This window comes from Oxyura jamaicensis, chromosome 9, assembly GCF_011077185.1.
Source record: "Oxyura jamaicensis isolate SHBP4307 breed ruddy duck chromosome 9, BPBGC_Ojam_1.0, whole genome shotgun sequence".
In the NCBI taxonomy this organism is placed as follows: domain Eukaryota; kingdom Metazoa; phylum Chordata; class Aves; order Anseriformes; family Anatidae; genus Oxyura; species Oxyura jamaicensis.
The window spans coordinates 16,409,075-16,432,048 of record NC_048901.1 but is presented as its reverse complement, the minus strand read 5'-3'; the positions used below and the strand labels follow the sequence as shown (position 1 = coordinate 16,432,048).

The following is a 22,974-nucleotide window of genomic DNA, read 5'->3' as shown; positions in this document are numbered from 1 at the left end:
CAGATAGTTTTAATGTTTTTAAATGCTGCCATGTTAATTTTTGGAAAGTCCTTTGTAGCAGAGCAATTATTTGCTCCTGTTTTGTGGTTGATTCCTGTCAGGATCAGCACTGGGTAGTTGCTAGAGCAAATGCAAGGAGCTCCTCAAAGGACCTACTTGAATTACAGAGCCTGCTGGTATTAGAGCTGATGGTAAATTGAAAAATATATATGGAAGACACCAGAGATGCTTTGTAATCACCTCAGAAGTTCAATGATATACCTGAAGCTACAAAGGCTTCCTGCATACACAAAATACTAGTAAAATCCAATTAAAGAGCCTATGATAGTAGAAAAGGAGGAAAAAAAAAGATTCCTGTGGTGAATATGAATTTATTTATGATGTCTGAAAAAGACTTGTAAAATGTAAGTGAACTTGTCCTTCGTTAATATTCCTATTTCATTTTGAGAGGATAGGACAGCTAAACAGATGATGATCTGTTAAATCAGTCATCACTATATGTCAGCCACTGTGTCATTGAAATGAGTTTAGGCAGACTACAATGCATTACAAATTAAGATCTGTCTCATTATTTCTAATTCAATAGTTGATGGAACATGGCATCAAAATAGTAAGGCACTTGATATTTAGCTGTTATTAAATTAAATGGCAGAATAGCACTAGTAAAATATGGAAGATCACATTCTGACATTTTATTTGACTGAAAACTGAGTGCCCTGTTAAAAACTGATGTCAAAGTCTCTGTGGATCTGCATGTATGTGGATAGAAAATGCTGTGATTTGGGGGTGTTGGGGCTGTCATTTCTTCTTAAAAATGAAGCAGGAAACAGTGGTAGTGTTACAAGCGTTAACACCATTGCTATGTGATGCTGTCACTCCCGATGGCCAGATGCTTCCCCAGATACACTTTCAAAAGGGAAGCTCATAAATATGCTTGAGATGGAAAGTTGTCTGGGAAAGCATGCATGAAGCCAAAGCAGGTCAAGCTGCCTGCACCCCTGGGAATGACACAACCCAAAACAATGGACATAACTACTACTTGTCTGAGTGCTCAAGAGGAGACGCTCAGGGCACTTCATGTGAAAATTATAGATCGTACATGGGTAGGTTGTTTACACATATTTATCTGAGACAGGCCATGCTTGCTGGGGATTTTTAATTCCTTGTGCTCAGCTGCCTGGAGAGGAGACCCCAGCCCATCGGGTGTGGCAGCAGAACATCAGCAGGAGGCTCACAGCGGGGACATGGGGATCTAAGCTGGGATCTGCCAGGGCACAGCGGGTGAGGAAGAGGAGGGATGTCTTTCAGAGCCTTGTCTTCTCTGTTCTTGCCTGACCTGTTTTTAAAGGGATTCACTGGAACACATATTCTGAAATACCCTGGTCTTTCTGAGCACAAAGGGTATTGAAAGCCCAGCTGGTGTTGCCACAGAAGGCCGACAAAGCTGAGAGCAAAGGGAGTCCAGACACAGAAGATGTGCTATAAAGGAAAATGGAGAAAAGGCAGAGAGGCAAAGCTGAAGTTGCTGGGCTCAGCTTGCTCTTGGAGAGGCACAGAGCCTTACAGTACTGCAGTGCTCCTCTCTCTGCACTGAATTCTGTAAAGCCAGAGGAGTCATTTGGTGGGGGTGGCCTCACAGCTCTTGTCTCTGGAGTGGCTCATGTCAGCAAGTGTGAGATTTGTTCTTCTGTTCTTCTCCTTGCACACCAAATTTATGCCAACTATTAAAAAAATAAGAAAAAAAAAAAAAGCCTTTGCTGTAGGGGCAATTGGGGAGACAAACCTATAATAATTTTATAAATTACAGTTGAAACAAAACATCTAGGTCAACTTTTTTTTTTTTTTTTTTTCTTCAAAATTAGGTGGAAATTAAAGGTTTCCATGAGAGTTTTAACTTTGTTAAAATAGAATTACCTCAAAATTAACATGTAAAATATTTTCACATTCACAGATCTGTATTCAATAGAGGAGAAAATATTTTCTTAGAGGTAAGAGGTTAGGAAAAATGGATTACAGTACAGAAGTACAGAGATCTTTTTAAACACACCTTGTCTAGCAGTCTTTTTTTTATCTGGTAAGAATAAAATCCAAGAATTCTAAGGAAAGGAGAAAGGTAAGAAAAACAAAGCCTGTCTAGGAAGAGAGCCTTAGAGTTAGTAAGTTTTTTTTTCCCATATCAGCTGGGAGAGAGATAAAGCAGCAAGGAGATGAGAGGACGGAGTAAATCTTTAGTAGCTCCAATTATTTATTTTCTAGTTGTCTGCTTTCTAAACTTAAAACAGATCAGTGTTTGCTTCCTTCTATATCAGCTACAAAACGTGACAACAAACGCCATGATCTCTGGGAAGAGACCACAGAATAGGAGCACATAAAATGCTTTGGGAGGAGAGAGGTCACTGCAGAACAAATATTCAAGCACTTATATCATATATCTGTCTGAGGAGCAGGCTGTCTGTGTAGCTGTGTTAGAAAATGAGGATATACATTCAGTGCCAAGGTGCTTGAGCTGGCTGTGAATGACCTTGCTCGGGGAGCAGAAGCCAGCCAGCTCAGCCCTGCAGAGCTCGCCCACTGCCTGCCCTGGTTTGCAGTGGAGCAATTAGTCCAGACAGGAATTTTCCTTTCTGCAGCAAGCTGCTTCCTGACATTGAAGCTAACTCTTGCAAAGCCAGCTTAGATGTTTCTACTCTGTGCTGTGATGCATCTGCAGGAAAAAAAAAAGGAAAAAAAAAGAAAAAAAGAAAAAGTGGGCCTTTGCCACCTTTCGAAGTATTCCCCTTCATCAGGGAGAGAAACGTGGCTCCTGTGAAAGAATGAGAAGGGCAAGAGCAAAAGGTAAGGTAGGGTGGAGTTATTTAACACAGACTCCCACATTAGTAAGGACACAATTCTTGCCCTTGTTTTCCTGAGTCTTAACAAACATATTCGAGCATCTGCAGAGTGTCAGAAGCATGGACCAAAATGAATGCTTCTGCACTCTCTCATTCCTTTAAGAGTTCACCAGTCAATATCAAAGTGAAATGAAAATGTCAACATCTGGAACTTCTGGATGTGTTCCCTGGTAGATTTGCTCCATGCCTCTTTAAATTTTGTATGCAAAGTAAATACAAGTTATAAAGAATAATAATTCTGTATTTTGGTAGTAAAATGAGAACTACGGAAAGTGCTAGTTTCTTAAAACCATGGTACATCAAGAAGGCTCTCCGGCAGATGGACAATTTAATGCCCTTCTTGGCTTCAGTGGAAACGGTAATGGTGATCCAGAGGAAAATACATTTAACATCAGTGACATTCTTGGAAGATTTGTGTCTAGATTAGGTAAAAGAGGTTAGAAAATAACTGGATAAATGGGATGTTTTCAAATTGGCTAGGCTGATTCGTCCCAGGGCACTTAGGGACCGGTATTAACCTCAGAGCAATTAGCAATTATCTATGAGAACCTGTGGAGGATGGGAAAAGGTCAAATGTTTATTTATCTTCAAAAGGTAGGAGAAGTTGCAGAGTTATAAATCAGTCAGCCTGATTGCACTTCTGAGAATATCCTGGCAAAAATAATCAAGTTGTAGGCATTGGGAGGCAAATAGAAAAAGTCTGTAGTCACCAAACAACGTCAAACTAACTTAGTTTTCTTTTTAGGAGAGATGCCATGAATGTAATTTACTGCTCCTTATTGTGGCTTTGGCACAATCTCAGAAAGAAACTAGGGAAACGTGGGGTTTGGGAAGCTTTGCAGAACTTAATGGAAAACTTTGGGAGTGCTTATGGATGCTACCCTGTCGAACTGGAAAGAGGCACTGAATGGGACTATGTTCTACATATATTTCTATTCAGTATTTAATGAAGGGCCTTGATAATCAGCCTAAACACCAAGCCTGGTTAGGCCTAATTTCTTGAAGCTATCAGATCCCAAATTGCTGCCTGGAGTGAGGTGAGAAATGTATTCCCAAGCTTGTTGTTGGTCACAGAAACTTTAGGGCCTTAACTTTAAAACACCATTTTATTTGGATTTATCACTTTTATGTTTATGAATGTATGAAGGCTGTGATAACAGTGATATTTCTCCTTATTGGTTCTAAGGTCAGATATTTGGAGAGGTGAGATGACCCTATTCCAGAACTTCTTGTCCGTCCCTCCTTCCTTTCTACCAGTAGGGCCAATTTTCCCCAGAGAGTTGCTCTGGGAATTTTTATTGAGCATTACGGTTCTCACAAAGCAGCAAATCACAGCAGGAAAAAGTATTTTAATTTTGCAGTGACTCATAATGCCTCTGTAAGCCAGAATATTCCAATTCAAGTTTGATGTCCAGAGCTAAAATATCTTCTTTCAGTTGTCTTGAATAAAAGATTTAGTGGGGAAAATAGAACATGTTTGTTTAAAAAAAAGTGTTCTGAGGTGTTATTTGTAACTGTATTTTTCCATTCAGAATTTTTCTATTCAGATCATCAACCTAACAGCTCCTGATGAACTTTTTTTTTTTTTTTTTTTTTTTCTTATTTGAAAAGCTTATGAACTTGTAACAATATCTGTGAACAAATCTCAGCCGATGTTATTTTTAGCCAATACCCCAGGAGCTATTTATTTGCTACCCAGCACACTGAGATCCTAATATTAAAGAAATAACAATAATACAATTGTAGCTCTTCCCCTCAATAGTTTCTGAGATGCAGCAGGTGAGGCAGGGGATGAGATAAAAATACAAGGATGTTCTGGGGTCAGCTGGTGATGTGATGATATTCTACAAGGAATGCACTTTAAGGAGCATTGCAGAGAAAATGACTTGATGAATGATGTTATTCCAGAAGCTATAAGAGAAGGTCATACAATTAAAAGTGAATATTTCCTATAGCCTGCAAATATTTTGAACTAAAATGTTGACTATTTTGTATTCTATGAGTTTTTGATAGTATTCCAAAGAGATTTTAAAGATGTTTCATCCAATGATGCAATTGCATATGTATAGCCCCTGCCTTGTAAATTCATCTTGGATTGCCACCTGCGAGCTATAGATGACTGTAGCATGTCCTATAATGAAGGTGGCTTCCTTTAACCTGCTTTTGAGCAGTTTTCAGCAGGGACAAATATCACAGTCACAACCCTCCGTAATTACTGAGGGTATCAGTAGCTTTGGCACTCACGGACAGAAAACAATATCCCGTAGAAATGCAGACCACTTTTAAATGACGTTACAAGTTTTAAGACTTCTACTGAGTTATGGGGCCTGCAGACAGAGATGCACAGCATTTCAGGCTCACCACTGTCAGGAATCACTGAGGCCTGAGTCATGGCAGAAAAGGACACATCTTTGCAGGAGTTTAAATCACTGCTTAAATCTAGATGTCTAAATGCATGTGCTCAATCTGATGATGTAGGTAATGGAAGCTGCCTCTGATCAGCCTTTGGCCTGCTCAGGAAGAACATTAGCAGCAGCTAGAGAGAGTGGGGGTTAGTTTGGTACAGATCAAGTGTGCAAAAATAAAAATAAAAAAAAATATCCAGTTTTAATATTTCAGCAGTGCAACCTCCGAGGAGCCAGGCAGAGGGCAGCAAAGGTCTCTGACAGGGCTGTGCCTGCAGTGCTGTAACCAGCTCAGCAGGAGCTAGCTTTAAAGCAACCAGTTTCACCAGGCCACGCTGTGGCTCATTGCAGCTTCATTTGCCATCAGTACGAGACCGACTGAGGCTGGGATGCTGCTCACCAACAGCCAGGCTCAAATGCTACAGTACTATGCCTTCACCAGGTTTCTTGGAGACTTTGGTAAAACACACTGAATTTTCTTGCTTTCTAGCAGTACATTGGTACTTGCTTACTATGTACGTGGGGATTATTCACTGTGACCACGTTCCTTTGATCCAGATAAGAGGTCCATATTTTCCCTGTGTCTATAGTCTCTTCCACACAGGGGAATGCTATGCACTGGGGAAGCTCCCAAATAAATTATGGTATGTCTCATATTAACTTTAATTTTCTCTAGGTGTGATAAGGGCACTATAGTGAGCCCAGGTGTTGGAACAAGAATTACACAATTTGAGATGTGGGAATTGCAGCGATGAGGCTTAGAAGCAGAAGGTGGTTCCATTTACCCAGCCTCTCTCCTTTCCTTGCTGTTAAGTACTGCCAAGAGAAAAAAACTCTGCTATATTCAAAACAAATAAACTAGAAAATGCTGAATAGAATAATTTTAGCTATTGTTCATCAATTTTAGCTCATTGATGGTTTTTATCCAGTTTTTCAGCTGGGTTTCTGAAAGAGGAGAATCAGGACTGAAAGTTACTTTCCTCTGATCTTTCAGGTGTGTTTGATTGGAAGATTAACACAGAGCTGGCCGAAATGATTCTCCTTGAACAGTGCCATCATTTGATAAAGGAAAGCCCTGCACTCCATAAATCCCAACAGAAAATGTCTCCACAGCTCAACCCAAGCATAAAGAACCAAGATAAAGGACTTATTTTCCCACCTGCCTTCCCTTTCTAAAAGGTGGGTTACACTGTAAGCGTAGATGTTGAAAAGATGATTGCCACGTTATTGACGAGTCGCAAGGAGTGCCTGGATGTAGCAACCTGCATTGCTGCCCATTGACAGCTCTCTGATTGCACATTGATGAATGCCTGCTTTGGTATGTGTGCACAGGGGAATTTTCAGACTTTGGGAAATTCTGTATCTCTTGTCGTCTTAAGTTAGTCTCTGTGGAGACTTGAATTATGAGGCATGCTAAAATTTCATTGCTATTTGATCACTTGCTGTGTTATTCACATGGGACAGGATGGACATGGTTAATGGCACAGGTTACCCTCAATTTTTCAACGCCCTTATCATCCAGTGGGTGTAATCAGCCTACTTATTGCATCCTCAAAATTTGTACTAAGGCAAATATTGCATGCATCCATAAGATTTCCCGTGGCATCCTCATTGTATTGTCTGAATGCTGTGTAAAAGATAAGAAGTAAATATTAACAGCTTCAGGTTCCATCACCCTGACGTTCCTAATGGGGAAACAGGCCTTGTATCCCCAGTGCCACCACTGTCCAAAAGCCTGTGTACTTCATTGGGTCAGCTTGGGGACTGAGTCTTTTACCAGCGTTCACACATTATCAGCATTTGTGTATGAACATACAAAAATAATATAAAATTAAATATTTGTATTCACATCACTACTGCAGTTACTACAAGTTGTGGGTAAATTGTGCTTCTCCAGCCCTGAGCTTTGTTGTCTGAAGACAGACATCCATTAAGTGAACATATAATTAGCAATTGGCCACATCTGAAGGGGGGACTACAACTTGCCAAGAATTACACAGGCATTCAGGATGAGAAGCCAGCTCTCAAAAGTGGTTTTCTGTGGGCTTGGCCAGATTTTCTTGCGCTTCCTGGTCTCTTCATGACAGCATCAGAATTCTGCATTGGAGGGATGGAGGCCTGAGACAATAGACAAAGCTTTCTGTGATCTGAATTTGTTCATAGAGCAGGGGCTGCCAGAGCACTGACAGTGGTGGGGATAGCATGTGTCACATAATTAAAGGCTTTGTGCACACTGGGATCTGAACTGAGCTCTGGCAGGGGAAAAACAATCTTTGTTCTTGGATATTGCTATCTACCTTCCCCTGGATGGGGAAAAAAAAAGGAACAACGTGGGATAGTTCAGTTAGCTTGAAATTAAATGTGCAAGGATGCTACCTGCCTATGTGTGCAGTCTGCTTTAGTACAGTTATGTTGGGACCTATGGTGAGGGGGACGTAAAGCTTTGTTACAGTGCTCAGCTGGCAAGTGTTAATTCTTACTGTTTCACCTTTGTGATCTACCATTTCTATGTTCTTGCTTAACCCTAGGTTGAAGTACAGAGATTTTGAAAGCATGAGATTAAAATATATATTTATATAAATATACATATGTATATAAACCAGGGTAAAAAAAAACATTTTGGTTCTTTTAAAATTCTGTATACCAGTGTTTTGAAAAGTTAGAAGTTAATTCTGTTTATAACAGTAGTTTTGTTATTATTTCCAACTGTAGGTGAAATTTTCCTTTTTTTTTTTTTTTTTTTTTTTTTTTTTTTCCTCCCCAAAATCCAGTGTTTGTATTATCCATTCATGGTTCTGTTTCTCATTTGGTGATGCCATTCTCTTTTGCATCCATAAACTGAGCTTCACAAGGATCTCTGGGGGTAAAACGTGCTCATTAAAAGCAGTTATTTGTTATACAATTGTGACCACATTGTTTAGAAGATTTTGGCTTCAAACAGGTCAGATGGCACGTATGAGAACTAATGTCTGCTGGGAGAATTTGCTTGTGACAGAATTAATGATCTTCTCTTCAGCTTGGAACATGTTATCAAAATGGGTGAGGAGAAGATGAGTGGTAAAAGGCAGGTATGTGCAGTGCACAAATTTAACAGGGCTAAATCTCTGCAGGAAAGACTAGTGGAAAAAAGGAATTCTGGCCTTCATGTTGTTGCAGGCTTTTTTTTTTTTTTTTTTTTTTTTTTTTTCCACAAAGTGGAGAAAACCAACTATGAAATGCTGACAAAACACCATTCTCTGGCCTCTTTTTGTGTCTGCAAACTATATGGTTTCTGGAGTCATAATACGCAAATATACACATACAAACTCTGTTTTTCCTCCTGGCTTCTGAAGGAACAAAGCAGTCATTGTGATCTCCTCCTGAAGGTGGACAGGAAATACCAAGTGTAATGGCAGAAGAAATTATCGTACTGTTTTTATAAATACTTAAGAGGAGAGATAAGGATGTATCTGCTAGTAACAACACCTGTGAGGCTCATCAGTCAGTGAAAAAACCTGGTCCTTCCTACTTATTCATGGATTCCTTTTCTAACCTGTGTTTTCTGGGTGCTGATCCAGCTAAACCTGGCCATAAATCTGTGAAATGGCTTCGCTTTGGAGAGGTCTCAGCAACTGGCAGAGGGGAGGCACCTGGCTACCAGTCCTCTGTGAGCTCTGCCTATTTCTGGGAAGCCACAGCAAATGGTGAGATCACCTTGCTGTGGAAACTGCCTGGAAATACTCCGATGTCTTCTTATGTGGTGGTTCCTGCTTCCAGCACTGCTGCGTGAGTGTTAGGCCTGTTAGGGCAGCTGAGAGCCCCTTTGTGCAGGTGGCTCTTCTGGCAGGAAGGAGGGGTGTGAAAAGCAAGAAAAGTGGAAGCGAGGGCAAATTCCTGAGGAAAAAGACAAGATCTAAGGGAAAAGTGTTTGAAGACCTGGGAAACACTCAGTAGGTTCAAAGGTGATGTGCTGAGGAGGTGCAGTTGATTTTTTTGGTACATGTCCTGAGAATCTCTACAAGCTGAGTGGATTTTTCAGTTGGTGAAATAGTTTATGAAACATTGTGAATAAAATCTTTCATGAAGCATATAAACCTGGAAGGAGTTGCTTCTTCTGCTCCTATTTTTCTCCATTTGTACAGTAGTTCTTCAGCCTTTGAGGGCATTTCTTTTCTCCTCCTGTGTCTCCGGGTCCAGACCTCAGCCTTGTGCTCTCCAGTGCATGTTGGATGTCCCCACTCTGCTGTTCCAGCTGTCCCATTATATGTAAAAGTGATGGGCTTCCTCTTCTTTCTTGTGGTAGAAGATGGCCTTGCTAGTATGTATATATCAGAGAAACTCTGATGCCTCTCTCAGCAGTACTAGTGCAGCTTAATATCTATAGGAGAAGCAACAGTTTTGATCTCAAGTAGAGTTTTTCAATCCTTCTACTCAACACCTGTGAAATATTTTTTGGAAAAAGGTCCATCCTGGACATTGTTACTGGAATACACAAGCAATAACATAATAATTGGGGTAATAAATAAAAATTAGGTCAAATATATAAAAATATATTTGGTTTGCTGAAGTGAGGGGATGTGTCCATGTACTGCAGTTGACTCATGTGCAATCAATTGAGAAACTTACATCTAAAGGACTGCATTTCTCTGCCAGTATCGACTACTAATCTCTTGCATATTAATTTACTATATAGCATCAGTGGCTGCCACCCAACTTCACCTCTGATCCGTAAGTAATTGGCAAATGCTGAAAGCTGCTGAGTGTGCTTACCATCTTTCTTGAAAGTCACACTAGTGGAGTTGCTATAGGTGCTGGGAATTATTTCCTGAAGGCAGACAGCTGAATGGCAAAGCCACAAGTGACATCGTCTGAGGGCTTTCTTCCAGGGGAGGTTTGGATAAATGCAGTCATTGATGAGATGTGTCTCTGCCTCCCCCAGGGGACTGGCAGAAGAGCAACAAAGAACCAGCATGGAGGCAGATGCTGAGAGAGCGAGCAGATTAACAGGGCTTGTTGGGGCACAGTTCAGGCTGTAAAATCAATTGTGAAGGGAATTTCTTGCCACACATGGTGTGTAACCCGCAACCCTCTTGTTCTCTTCATATTAACACCTCACGGTGCTAGTCCCCGTCATCCAGCTGTCCTTGGTAGCAAGGAAGAAAACTTCCCAAACGGGGAAGAAAGGCACGAGTCAGCCTTCTGCCCACAGCACTTTGCACATGGCTTATTGCCATGTTGCTACTTTAGCAAAGCAGATTTCTTCTGTTAGCAGCTTAATGCAGTTAGTGCTATACCTCAAAAGGTCACTGGCTCTGCCACCATGCTGGAGATCTAGGGGTGTGTATGTGATGGAGGGTTATTGAGCTTCTGTGCTATCCCGATGATTTTTTTTTTTTCCCTTAAGATAGACAAATTTAATACAGAAATTTTACCTAAATCTTTCTCCAGATATTTGGGAGGCTTATTTATATTCCTGATTCAGGCTGTTAAACCTGGAATTTCATGGAAAATAGCTCTGCTTGAGACAAAATTTGCAAGGAGAGAAACAGGAATGACAGTGTAATTGAAGACTGGGAACCATCACAATGTCAGGTTTGGTCAGAGGATGTTTTATCTGCTCACAGGTCAGAGGATGTTTTTATCTTCTCACAGTTACCAGGCAACCTGTGACCCTCCATAATGCCCATATGTTCACTTCCATCTCAGTCTGCCTGTGGTTTGTACCTCCTGTTCCTTTACTTCTGCTTGCCACAAGCTGATTAAAGACTTTGAGGAGTTGTAAACATCTGACTGCAAAGGATTTACAACAAAAAGTGTAAGGTGGAGATAGGTAATGGGAGCTGGTACAGCTCCACTTACACTAATCTGGGATAATGCATCGCTACAAGTTGAGTGCAGTAATTACAATACATTACTGAGTTGGGCTGATTCTGTCTTTCATGTTTTGCAGCTGACTATCATTTACATTCCTACTATGTAAATATTGGAGCATTAATACTTGTCCGATTAGCAAGTCTGCTCCGTTACTCGTTAAATTTAAATAATCTTGTAGTGCTGTGTAATTTCTTACTAGCATGTAGGAATAGACATTTTTGCCTTGACAGATCAAAAATGTGGTTAATAATGGCAAAGCACCCTGAGATACTTAATGGATTGGGAACTAGAGAAATGTAATCATTCCTTATTGTTAGTGTTGCATGAAGTAAATTGAAGTTATAGGTCAGTGCTTATATCTTGAGTATACACATTGTAAACTCCTGGATGTCCATCTTTGAACTGTTTAAAGACAAAGGTGGTACACGGGTTACGTTAGTGTTGCAATCTTTTAGTCTTACAGTCTTTATTCATTATTTTATCTGTTCACTGTCATAGCAACCTTCTCTGCCTTTCTTTGTCTCCAAGTTTTCTTTCTAAAAGTGATATTGACCAAACAGATAAAGAGATTAATATGATTTTATTTAGTCTTCTAATGAAATTTATGTAAGTCAGCATTTCTCCTGATTTTTGTTGGCTGCACAAAAACAATTTTGTTCTTTTTTTTTTTTCAATATTTTAAATTTGTTATTTTGGCTTTTTTTTGTGGGGATGTTGCATTTTTGCTGAGTCCTATCACAGGTATTTCCTGCTTCACAGTTGGCAGTTGTAACTAACTTGTAATACCTCAGCCCTCTTCCCACATATACTGCCTATAATGTCCACTTGTTACTTTGCATAGATAAGGTCATAAAAAAACAAACAAACAAACAAAAAAAACACTTTTCCATTCTGCCTTCATTGTATAATGCAGGCATGTAGGTACCTATGATAACTGCGAATTTTGGCCAAATGGAGGAGACAGATTGACATCACTGAGTCATAATACTTCCCTAATGTTGCCAGGTTTGCAAAATACTGCATTCATGTATGTGTCAGAAGGCAGGGCAATTTCTTGTTCAGACTTGTACTTCATTTTTTAGCAAAGACACATTCTCTTTGCAATGCCAAGATAGGATCCCATGACGATTGACACCCAGTGCTTTCCCCTTTCTGTGTTGCATACTAGGTGTGAATCCCTTCATTATCAGAGGACAGATTTTTGATGTGTTCTGTAAACCTATTGACAACTGGTCATAGACATAATACCCAGGATTTTGAAACTGTGGTTACAAATGTAGAAAAGAAACCAAGGAAAATAAAGTACTTAATATAAGTTACATACTCAAAAATATAAATAATAATGACAACTGTAGTTTAATTACATTTTAAATAGGGTATATTTTTATATGTTCATTGTTTTTCTCATTATTTAGTTGTAATGTAAGTTTTTAGTTATTATCTTAATGTCATTAATATGCACTTGTTGAAAATGTTATTGTTACCCGCTTACTGGAAAAAAAACAAGTTTGAACGCTCAAGGCCATATTTTCAGAAATTACGTGTAATGATTTCATCTTCTAATTGCATGCTTAGTTTCTGATGTTTTTGTCTGTGTGAACTAAGGATTTGTGTACTGGGAGGCAAATCTTAATCTGCAATCACATATAAAGATAACTTAATATTTGTGACTAAAACTCCTGTTAAATCTAACCTATGAGAGTTACATTCCAGGATGTAAACAGTACTCTCAATTCAGTGATTCTGAGATGAACAACTATGCATATTTTTAAGGTTCTCAAGGCAAATACCTTCAGCACATGTGATTCCACATTTCCAGTCTGTGGCTACCTATAGACAGCTAGGTACGCCCAGGGTCAGGTTTGATGTATCTTAGTAAGGAGAATACTGGGGTGCAGGAAAAGGGTAGGCAGTGATAAAGAGGGAGGGACAGAAGGAGGGAAAGGAATTGAGACTTTACAGGAGTCAGTGTGCAAAGAGAACTGGTGGAACAAGAAGGAAGATCACCTTTCCCAAGCTCCACTACATTATTTTTGATAGAGAGAAGCTGAAAAATCAGCTTCAAAATGCTGACAATAAGTCAAGCTTTTGTAGTTCTGGTCATTTTTTTGTTAATTATTCAATTTCTCAAACTGCGAAAAGCATGCCAGCAATTCCCTCCTGGACCAACTCCTCTCCCATTGCTTGGAAACTTGGTGCAAATGAACTTTCAGTTACATCGGGATCTTCTGATGGAGGTATTTATTTTCAGATTGTCCTAATCGGTTAATTTTACTCAGAGTTTAAACGAAGCTGATATATTAGTAACCAAATGAAGTTTTTAAGTCCTAGGAAAGTTGCAGACAAGGTACGGACATATAAACGTCAACTTGGTTCCTGTATTCAGGTTATGTGGAATATGTCAGCTTCGCAAGCAACTCTCTGTCCTTAAGAATCAAATAAACTTGGGGATAGGGTTCTTGACTTGTTACTGAAGTAGGAGAATACTAAATTAAAAATATACCTTTACATTGCTGATAACACCAAGTGTGTTATTTATTTTAAAAAGTCTGATGCACTGGCATCGTCTAATTTGATGACAAAGTGGGTAATATCTTGCACGTGTACATATGCTTGTAATACTGAAAGGGCATAAACTCATGATCTTCCTACTCCTCCTTCAAGCTATTTGTTTGTCACTTGTTTTACAGACAGCTGTTCCTCCCCAGTCCATCTCAGTCCTTCCCTGTAATCTGTCAGTATTTCTAATGGTTTACAGATGACCTCTAATTCAGATCTACGCTGGAGACAATACACACAAATCGATGAGGGCAATGCAGACTGAGTCAGGCAATGATGCTCTAACAGGAAAAGGAAATCCAAAATCTGAAGAATTATAAGCAGAAGCAAGTGACTGGAGTGACCACTGGGCTCCAAAGAGGTGCACAGTGTGGCTGTTCTATTAATTAAGTACAAATATTGGGACTGGATACGATGCAACGTATAATACAAAGTTTTCTTTCTTTTGCTGCAATGCTGCTGCAGCCTGTGCTTTGAAAAGTAAATCACTTCACTGGGGTAACTAAAGTCAGCTGCAGAAAAGTTTATTCTCAGAAAAACAAGTCTTTTTCTGCTTCTAACTGTAATTACATTAATAGGGGGTCATATTCTCAGCACAAACCTGACTATTTGGCCAGTGAACAGCAAGTGCAATATCTGTTCAAGATGTACGGAGTTTTATCTGTTCTTTTCTGGCGCTCTTCCCATGCACAGCTGGCAAAAACTTACGGCAACATGTACACCTTGTGGTTCGGGTGGGCACCAGTGATCATACTGAATGGATTTCAGGCAGTGAAGGATGGCATGACTACACACCCTGATGATGTTTCTGGAAGGATGGTATCTCCTTTCTTCAGAGCAGTGGCCAAAGGAAAAGGTGAGATTTTCCTGCCATAAATAATTCACGGTAATGTCCACTTGGCAAACTTCTCCTGCTCAGCCTTGTTAAACCCTCTGCCCTCCCATTCAGGATGCTCTGTCCAAATACCCTATTAGCTCAGGAGAATAGCTTGCTATTTGTCATGATGCCTTTTGTGCTGAGCTTTCCCAAGCCTGGGAAACGTTCCAAATCAGGTTGTTTCTAGGTGACCTTTTTTGCTGTGTTCAAGATGTGTGCAGTCCTAGCTCAGAACTCAGCAATCTTACTTTCCTCATAGGATAATTCATTCTTCTGCACACAATTTTGCTGTATGTTACATGAATGCAAAGCATCATTATAGGTTTGGCAACTATATAGACTATGTATGGTTGCCAAACACCTTCCATCCTGAGTGAGACCTATAACACCTCCCTCCAGAAGTCTCATACCTGTGTTAGCAGTCACTCTTAAACATTTCCTGAATACCCTTTGTGAGAGTGACTCTGTCACATTAAAATCCATTTCTCCTTAATGTATTTTAGCAGTTTTTAGCAAGAAATGGAGCAGTCAGCAGATCCTTAGATTGCTCTTTTCAAAAATTAATTACAATCAATATTAAGAACATGTGGTTTAGTTACAGTTTGGGTACATTTGGATATGATAATTTTACCTCCTAAAGTTACTTGTACCACAGTATATTCCTTGATTTACTCATGTATTTAATAATTATTTTTAAATGAATTATTCATGTCCATGACAAATATTAATATGCTAGGGAATACTCTCAGGTATTTTACTGGCAAGCGGCCGCTCATGGAAGCAGCAGAGACGCTTTGGTATAATGACTCTACGCAGTCTGGGGATGGGGAAAAAAGGCCTGGAGTATCGAGTGCAAGAGGAGGCCTCTCACCTGGTGGAGTTCTTTGTGAGCCTGAAAGGTATCTCTCTGCTAAAAAATTAGATGCTTTTCAGTTTCTGGATCCATATCTTCAGTATGCAGGCTTACCTACCTCTTTCTAGGATTGGCGTGGGTACAGTCATATATCCAAAATCACCAAAGCCTGAGGAACAGATAGAGCCTAGTATTACAAGTGGGAATTTATTTCTTAAAAAGTTGTTTCTAAACCTACTCTTAAGCTTTCCCAAGCTTCTTCAGTCTTTTATCTTAAGTAGCTTTTTATATTTTTGAACATGTTTGTTGCTCTTTTCTCTCAGTTCATCTCCCGTGACATTTCTTGCCTTGCACATTGTCTAAGTTTTCTTCTTCCATACAACAGAGGACATCAGGCTTAATATTATATCTTCTAATTAATCTTGGTTGTGTGGTACTATTTCACAGGAAGGGCTATGAGACTGTTTTAGAGCAATGAGGAAACAGTTTAACGCTATCCTTTGCTCTAAGACTGTTTTATTTTCATGAATACATATTGATGTCACATCTGTCCCCATTCATGCCCCAGATGGATAAAGATATTATTTTATGTAACTTCTAATAATATCTCATCTGTATAAGGAACAACTGAAGAAAACATTGAGAGTGAACGGTAGTTACTGTGTTTGCAGGAAGACCTGTGGATCCTTCTTTCCCTCTCTTCCATTCTATTTCCAATGTAATTTGTGCTCTGGTTTTTGGATATCACTTCTCTGATGAGGACAAAACCTTCCATGAACTGATCAGTGCCATAGAGAACTTATTCAGATTTGCAGGCAGCTTCATTTATCAGGTGCGTAAATCACATGCTATTTTTTTTCTGAAATAGGTAGAAAATGAAAGTGTGGATACAAAAATGGGTCCTCACTAAATGCAGAGCAACTGGTTTAAGGTTTATAAAGAGGGTAAAAATTTCTAAGAGACAAATAAAGAGATAAATAAGTGAAAGACATCATTGGTGGAGTTATTCTGGCAGTAGTTCAGTGACTCTCTGACTGTAGTTACTCATTATTTTTGCTGAAGAACTTGGCTAAAAAAATAGGGGATATTTGCTGATGATCAAAGCAAGGAGACCATAACAATACAGTGGAGGTTCAGGATATCCTGCTGAAAGAGCTCATAAATAATGTGGATTGGAGTTATAAGAATGGAACAAATTCTAATAGTACAAAATTAAATTATCAGGAATTAATGAGACAATTATCTGCTACAAGCATAGAACAGTCCAGTCCAAAGGTTAAGAGGAAAGGGACTGGTGGAAACTAGCAGAAAACAGGATGAAAAAGGCAAACAGGATCCTAGAATGTTTCCAGTACTGTTTGCCCTTTAGATCCAGAGAAGTGTTAAAGTAGGTTCTGGTGTGTAATGATCTGTGGGACCTTTTCCAGGGTCTTAGCACTTTATGTTGTGAGTTTGGAGTGAAACAAATGTAAAAGAAGGATTAGTGGGATGACCAACAAATGATCACATAACAAAATTTGAGAATGTTGCTTGGTTGGTTTGAAGGAACAAAGGCAATGAGGAGACAGAAATGCTGTTTGCTTGGCAGGGTGGGATGGCAGATGCTGCAAAGAGAGAGCTATCTAAAACAGAGGACGGTACTTTGAGCTAACAAGTATGTGTATAGATACACTCTGAGCAGACTAAAGATTTAACATTTTTAACCATTACTGGTTCCTCTAGCAGTTACAAAGACTCTGAAAAGGGAAATGAAATTCTCTTAGAGTGCTACCCAGTTTACACTTTCCTTCTGTGAGCTCCACCAGTTGCCTGAGTTAGTGGCACAATCAGAGTGTTGTCAGTACTGACTAGACCCTGAGATTCAGGAGTGTGTCAAAATTAATATTAATGTTTCCCAACATGATGAAAAACAAACAAACCAACAACTACTAAAAGCAATGACAATCTGTTTATTCCACTATCAGCATTTCCAGACAGGACAATTCAGCCCTTTGGTGTTCCTAGAGTAGCTTTGTTACTGACAGCTAATTCACGCTGCCTCTTGTATGTCACTCCTGCAGCTGTATGAAATCTTCCCCTGGCTGATGTGCCGTCTCCCTGGTCCTCATAAGAAGGCATTGTCTTGCTATGATATCCTCAGTTCTTTTGCAAGGAAGGAGATCAGAAGACACGTGGAGAGAGGGATGCCAGATGAACCGCAGGATTTCATTGACTTTTACCTGGCTGAGATAGAGAAAGTAAGTTTTCATTCTGCCTGATCATAGTTTGATAGCTTACTTGAGAGACCAAGGCCAAATGAGTGACACACTGTGGGACACGTGTTTAGAAGTACAAGCTGGGCTAACTGTAAAAGTTGCAGTTCGTTTGAAATTTTTCAGAATTAAGTCATCAGGCATGAAACTGCCTATTTGTTGTTGTTCTTCAATGAAAGAATAATCCACCTCATGAAAAAGAGCAACACAGCCTTACCATGTACCTTTGGGAAACTGTTGATCTCGTTGATCTCTTAGTACTCATCAAAAACTGTATATTGGAATATTCTTTGTGCACATGCCATTATTTCCACATGTGGAAATTATTTCCACATGTGGAAATAATGACTCTTGGGAGGCATACAGGATAAACTAACTTCAATATTTAACTTCAACTTTTTATCATCATCTACAGTCTAAAGACGAGGACAAGCCCAAGTATGACGAAGACAATTTGGTATATGTTATAAATGACCTTTTCCTTGGTGGCTCAGAGACTTCAAGCACAACCTTGTGCTGGGGACTGCTCTACATGGTGGTGAATCCAGACATCCAAGGTGAGAGGATCCTTGCTGTGAAATACTATGGGTACTACAGATGTTAATGAGGGTTGGATGCAATGAGTGGCAGACACAAAAGCCACTAGGTGAGCCTGGCTCCCACTCTCTGGAAACACTAACAGCATGATAAAATTACAGCAGTGGAAAAAAAACAAAGGTCCGTCCTCTCACCTGACCACACCAGATGGCTGAAGGAAGCCATGGTGAGAGAAAAGTTAGTTCTTTGCACTGACAAGTCAATGCCGTGAATGCCTCTGTAGATCCAGACTGAATCTCCCCCGTCTTACAGCTACACCAGGAAGAGAAAGGATATGGCCAAGGTTTAAGAAAGGTTTGGATAGCTTTGGAGTCAGAGTTTCTTCCATCTGCTGTGCTCAAGCACTGAAAGCTAGGAAGATAACTGTATTCCCACAATCTGAGCAGGAAGCCGAGAAGGCTGGGTCATTGTGTGCATATTTACACTCAAAGTGTCAAGATGATTCTGGTGTTGTTTGTTCAGCGTTGCCATACTTGGACCAACTCCTCCTTTGCACTGGGAGTTAATATCCAAGGCATTTGCGTCAATTTTGAAAATGAGATTTAGATTTTGAGATAAAGTAAACTAAGCAATCCCTAAATACCTTCAAAATGTGGAGCTGAGTGACTCACCCTACACCCACCAAGCATACTGTGAGATAAATGTCAAAGCTGAAATAAGTACAGTTTAGTTCTTGTTTATGATTCTGGACCACACTGCTTTTTTGTTTGTTTGCTTGTTTTGCTCTTGACTTTTAGTTTCATATGTTAAATTCAGACGTTAAATCATAGATTAAAGATTTTATGTACTATGCTGAAACGCTACTTTTTCGTATTGCTCTAAGGAAAAGAGACCAGTTGAAATATTTGATGCATTTTTCCAATCTGAAGTGGTGAATATTTGTCCACAGAGAAAGTGCAGAAGGAGCTGGATGCTGTTCTGGGTCCTTCCCAGTTAATCTGCTACGAGGATCGGAGAAAACTGCCCTACACAAATGCCGTGGTTCATGAAATCCAGCGCTTCAGCAATATCGTCTTTGTTGGCATGCCCAGAGTGTGTGTGAGGAATACAGAACTGCTAGGTTTCCCCGTCAAAAAGGTACAGATAAATGACACAACAGCAGAGACCAGCTGTGCTTGGCTGGGGATATAGACTGAGAGGAGAAATGGTTGTCAAAGCACCGGTTAAGACATTCTTGTCCAACTTGGCACTGCCAGCACTGCTGGGATGGAGGAAGACTTGTAAGGGGATGGTGATAGCTCTGTGAGCTGAGACAAGTGCAGTGACCTGCCTGAATCTGTACAGCTGAGAGACTGTCAGCTATAGCTGACAGCAAGGGACTTGCTCCCAAATAAAGCCTGAGACAGTTGTTCACAGCCACTAAATAATTTTGTAAAGTGACATAAGCTATGCTGAGTGCCAGTTCTCACTGTAAAACCCTAGCAAGAAACAGGAATCGATTGCTTTTATTGCAAGAGAAATGGGAGAGGCCAGTACCATTACTGGCTTCCGTGTTTGGCCCCACCTAGCTCACTTTGTAGTGAAGGCTTTGGTCTCTGTTCTGGCTGGATCTGACAGTCAGGTATCCTAAGGCACACGAGCTGGTCTGCTGGGAACAACGTGCTCTTTACCAGTAAAGACAAAGCTTGAACAACTACCCCTAAAAGGGCTCAGAGCCTGCTGTCAATGAAGTGATGAGTATTGCAGGGATTTCTGGATGCATTTCTCTTTCTCTCAAACCTGAAAGAAGGTTTCCAAGACCGGGAGCTGAATATCAACAAAAGAGACCTACTGCAAGTGTCATTAAAACTATCAGTAGAAGTGGTCACCGCAATGTAGTTGTACCAGCATCACTAGTGCTAATAACACCCACTGGCATGGTCACAAGGCTGGGAACTGATAATTTCCAGCTAAGAAAATGACCAACAACTCCTGTTTTCTAGCAAGATACTCCTCTGACCACTTGATATCTGCACGTTAGAAAGGAATGGCAACAAACAGAAGTCTTATCCAACAGGCAGAAACTGAGAGGGGAGAGGCTAGTCAATAGAACTGTATCACTGGTTTCTTCCTTGCAGGGCACCATTGTTTTGCCAAATATAGCATCTGTTCTGTATGATCCTGAGCACTGGGAGACACCTCGGGAGTTCAACCCTGGCCATTTCCTGGATAAAGAAGGAAACTTTAAAAATCGAGAAGCCTTCTTACCATTCTCAGCAGGTAAGTGCACCAGCAGTTTGAACGGTCCCAACAGATTACATGAAGAATACAGAAGTTTGAGACTGTGATATTTCTTCAGAAAACACCTTATATTGCCATTGTTTGCTTCTTTTAAATAATAGTACTGGCTTGTATCTGCCGAGAGAGACACTTCTGTGCTCTCTGGCCCCAAGCTGCTCTTAGTACAATGTGGTGGGAATCCCACTTGAATTCCTGAACCTCCTAGGCTTGTTAAATATTGCAGTCATCCACATTTTTCTTTCCCTGTAATATTCTTCATATGTATTTTTTTCCCCTGAGGAGCAATGTACCTTTTGTATGCTGGAGTTGCTTGCAATCCCTCTTATAGGAACGAGTTGAAAGAAAAGAAGAAATGCATCCTGATATACAAAGTTCTTGGGTACAGAACTGAAAAGCCAGATGCAAAAGAAGGGAATTAAGATAACAAAACAGAGTCTGAGACCACATTCAGCAATAAAGTTTCACTCCGTTTTAGTATCCCTGCTGATGTAGCAGGGTAGTCACTTAGATGCCCATCCAGGAGTGGTTTCTTAGCATAAATGGAATAGCTGGCTTTTGCTTTCCCTTAATTTGTCTGCTAAGCTGGAAATGTGAATGTATTATTAACCCATTTCTTTAGTTTTTGTTGTTTCTGTGCTGTTCATGCCATTGGTTCCAGTGAGGAGCACTTGGAAATTAACAGTAGGCTTCTTGTTTGCCTGTAAAGTGACCAAGTCTTTGCTCAGTTGCAAAGGCCATTGCTGACTAATTTTGATCTGCTGACTTGAACTCACTAAGAAAGCATGTGCAAACAGCTGGCAGATTCTTCATGTCTGACCCTGAAGCTCAAGATCTCCTATAAAAGGAAAGTCATTTTCTGCCAGGTCAAGAAAGAAAGATGGTAGTACCTCAGGGGTTTGTGCTGGGCTTTTCATTTGGTGTCTCCTAACCTATGACATTGGAGGGATGGGATCTTTCTCAGAAAGAACTCAGGAAGTGTTATTTCTGTGGTTTTCAGGATCCTGGCTCTGAACAAGAGTCCCCTCTGCTTATGGCAAGAACGAGCAAAGTGATTACAAAACGAAAAAACTCCTATATTCTCACTGCCCTTTCCCTCTTCCTTCTGCAGGGCACCGAGTGTGTTTGGGGGAGCACCTAGCAAGGACCGAGCTCTTCATTTTCTTTGCCAACCTGCTGCGGGCGTTCACCTTCCGGCTTCCCGAGGGGGTGACAAAGATCAACACAGAGCCCATTTTGGGGGGCACGCTGCAGCCCCACCCGTACAAGGTTTGTGCCATTCCACGCTAGGCTGCAGCACACCACAGACCAGCATTAAGCAGCCACCTTTACCTCAGTGAACTTCCTCTCAAATGTATAAACCTTCTTCTGCCAGCCAGTATATTGGTATTAGTCTATCCCAGGACTATTCAGAAAGTGAACACAAGCCAAGATCCAGGCAACTTTTGATTTGGTCACAGAAATTCTTGCAAGGATCTTAACTTTGTTTTTTCCCCTCTTGGAGAGCACCTGAGCAAGATGCTGTGGTTCCCAGTTGTGAAGACATCCTGCTGTGCCTCCCTGTCCTGGCCAAGCAGGAACATCATGGTGATCGCTGCTGAGCAAACCGCAGTAAAAATTCAACAGAGGACCTCAGTAAGAGCTAAGTAGGTGTCATTTCTGTGAGTGGTTTGGTGGCCTCGAGTCATTTGACTCTGGAAAATGCACCTTTAAAGTCCTACTTTGGTTTTACTGTCCTGAACTTAGGCACTTTAATTTGTTGTCAGGTATAAATAAAAGAAAAGGGAAACACACCAGAATATGGGTGTGTTAATGTCTGAGTTTGAGGTAAGCATCTCCCATGTGGAAGATGAAGAGTCAATTTGAAGTTGAATAAACTTAAATTTCATATTTACTAACAACGTGAATATGTTGCTTGGCAGTGTGATCGTTATCATGTATTGACAGTTTTATTATTATTATTAAAATTTATTTTCTGTGATGTAGAATCATGCTGGCATTGGTCACTAAGAGGCTGGGACCTTTAGATCTGTAACCAGACCTTCTGTTTGTCGGATGAACATAGTAACTGGTAGCAGTAGGAACCCATTACCAACTCTGCCTGGAGGAAACATAAATGTGGGGTGAGATATTCACTTTGCCAGTGGATTTCAGTGCTACCTGCTTGAGGCACAGGCATGTAGAGACTTTGGAATGCAGCATCTATAGACTTTCTGAATGCTCAGATATTCCCTGTCTTCTCTGAGCCCTTTTCTTCATTATAACTCATACCATACCTCATCATAACTCATACCATACTTCCTGCCCTCCATTCAATCTCTCCTTCCCCTTTCTCAGTTCCTACTCCCATCCACTCCTTATCCATATAGACTCTGTTTCAGGATTCACCTTCCCTTTTGGTTTCCCACCACTTACATCCTTTCATCATAGCAAGATTCTGTCTTCTCTGACTCAGCAGAGGATTCAACAA

General features: G+C 40.4%; 1 protein-coding gene across 7 annotated transcripts; it reads left to right on the top strand.

Annotated features, from left to right (window-relative positions):
* Nucleotides 1-2,819: 2,819 nt before the first annotated feature.
* LOC118171730 (cytochrome P450 2J6-like) lies at nt 2,820-22,405 on the top strand. Of its 7 annotated transcripts, none has more exons than XM_035335093.1 (11): nt 2,820-2,835; nt 6,291-6,475; nt 8,238-8,364; nt 14,402-14,564; nt 15,335-15,484; nt 16,110-16,270; nt 17,499-17,675; nt 18,106-18,247; nt 19,177-19,364; nt 20,345-20,486; nt 21,616-22,405. In XM_035335093.1, the coding sequence occupies exons 3-11, from the start codon at nt 8,332-8,334 to the stop codon at nt 21,792-21,794; spliced, it is 1,335 nt and encodes a 444-aa protein (XP_035190984.1). In that variant the 5' UTR covers nt 2,820-2,835; nt 6,291-6,475; nt 8,238-8,331; the 3' UTR covers nt 21,795-22,405. The 7 variants fall into 7 exon arrangements, with proteins under 7 accessions (XP_035190984.1, XP_035190983.1, XP_035190988.1 ...); XM_035335092.1 differs by lacking the exon at nt 2,820-2,835 and adding an exon at nt 5,477-5,738; XM_035335091.1 differs by lacking the exons at nt 2,820-2,835; nt 6,291-6,475 and adding exons at nt 9,632-9,790; nt 13,292-13,386 and having other exon boundaries at nt 8,247-8,364.
* The last annotated feature ends 569 nt before the right edge of the window (nt 22,406-22,974 follow it).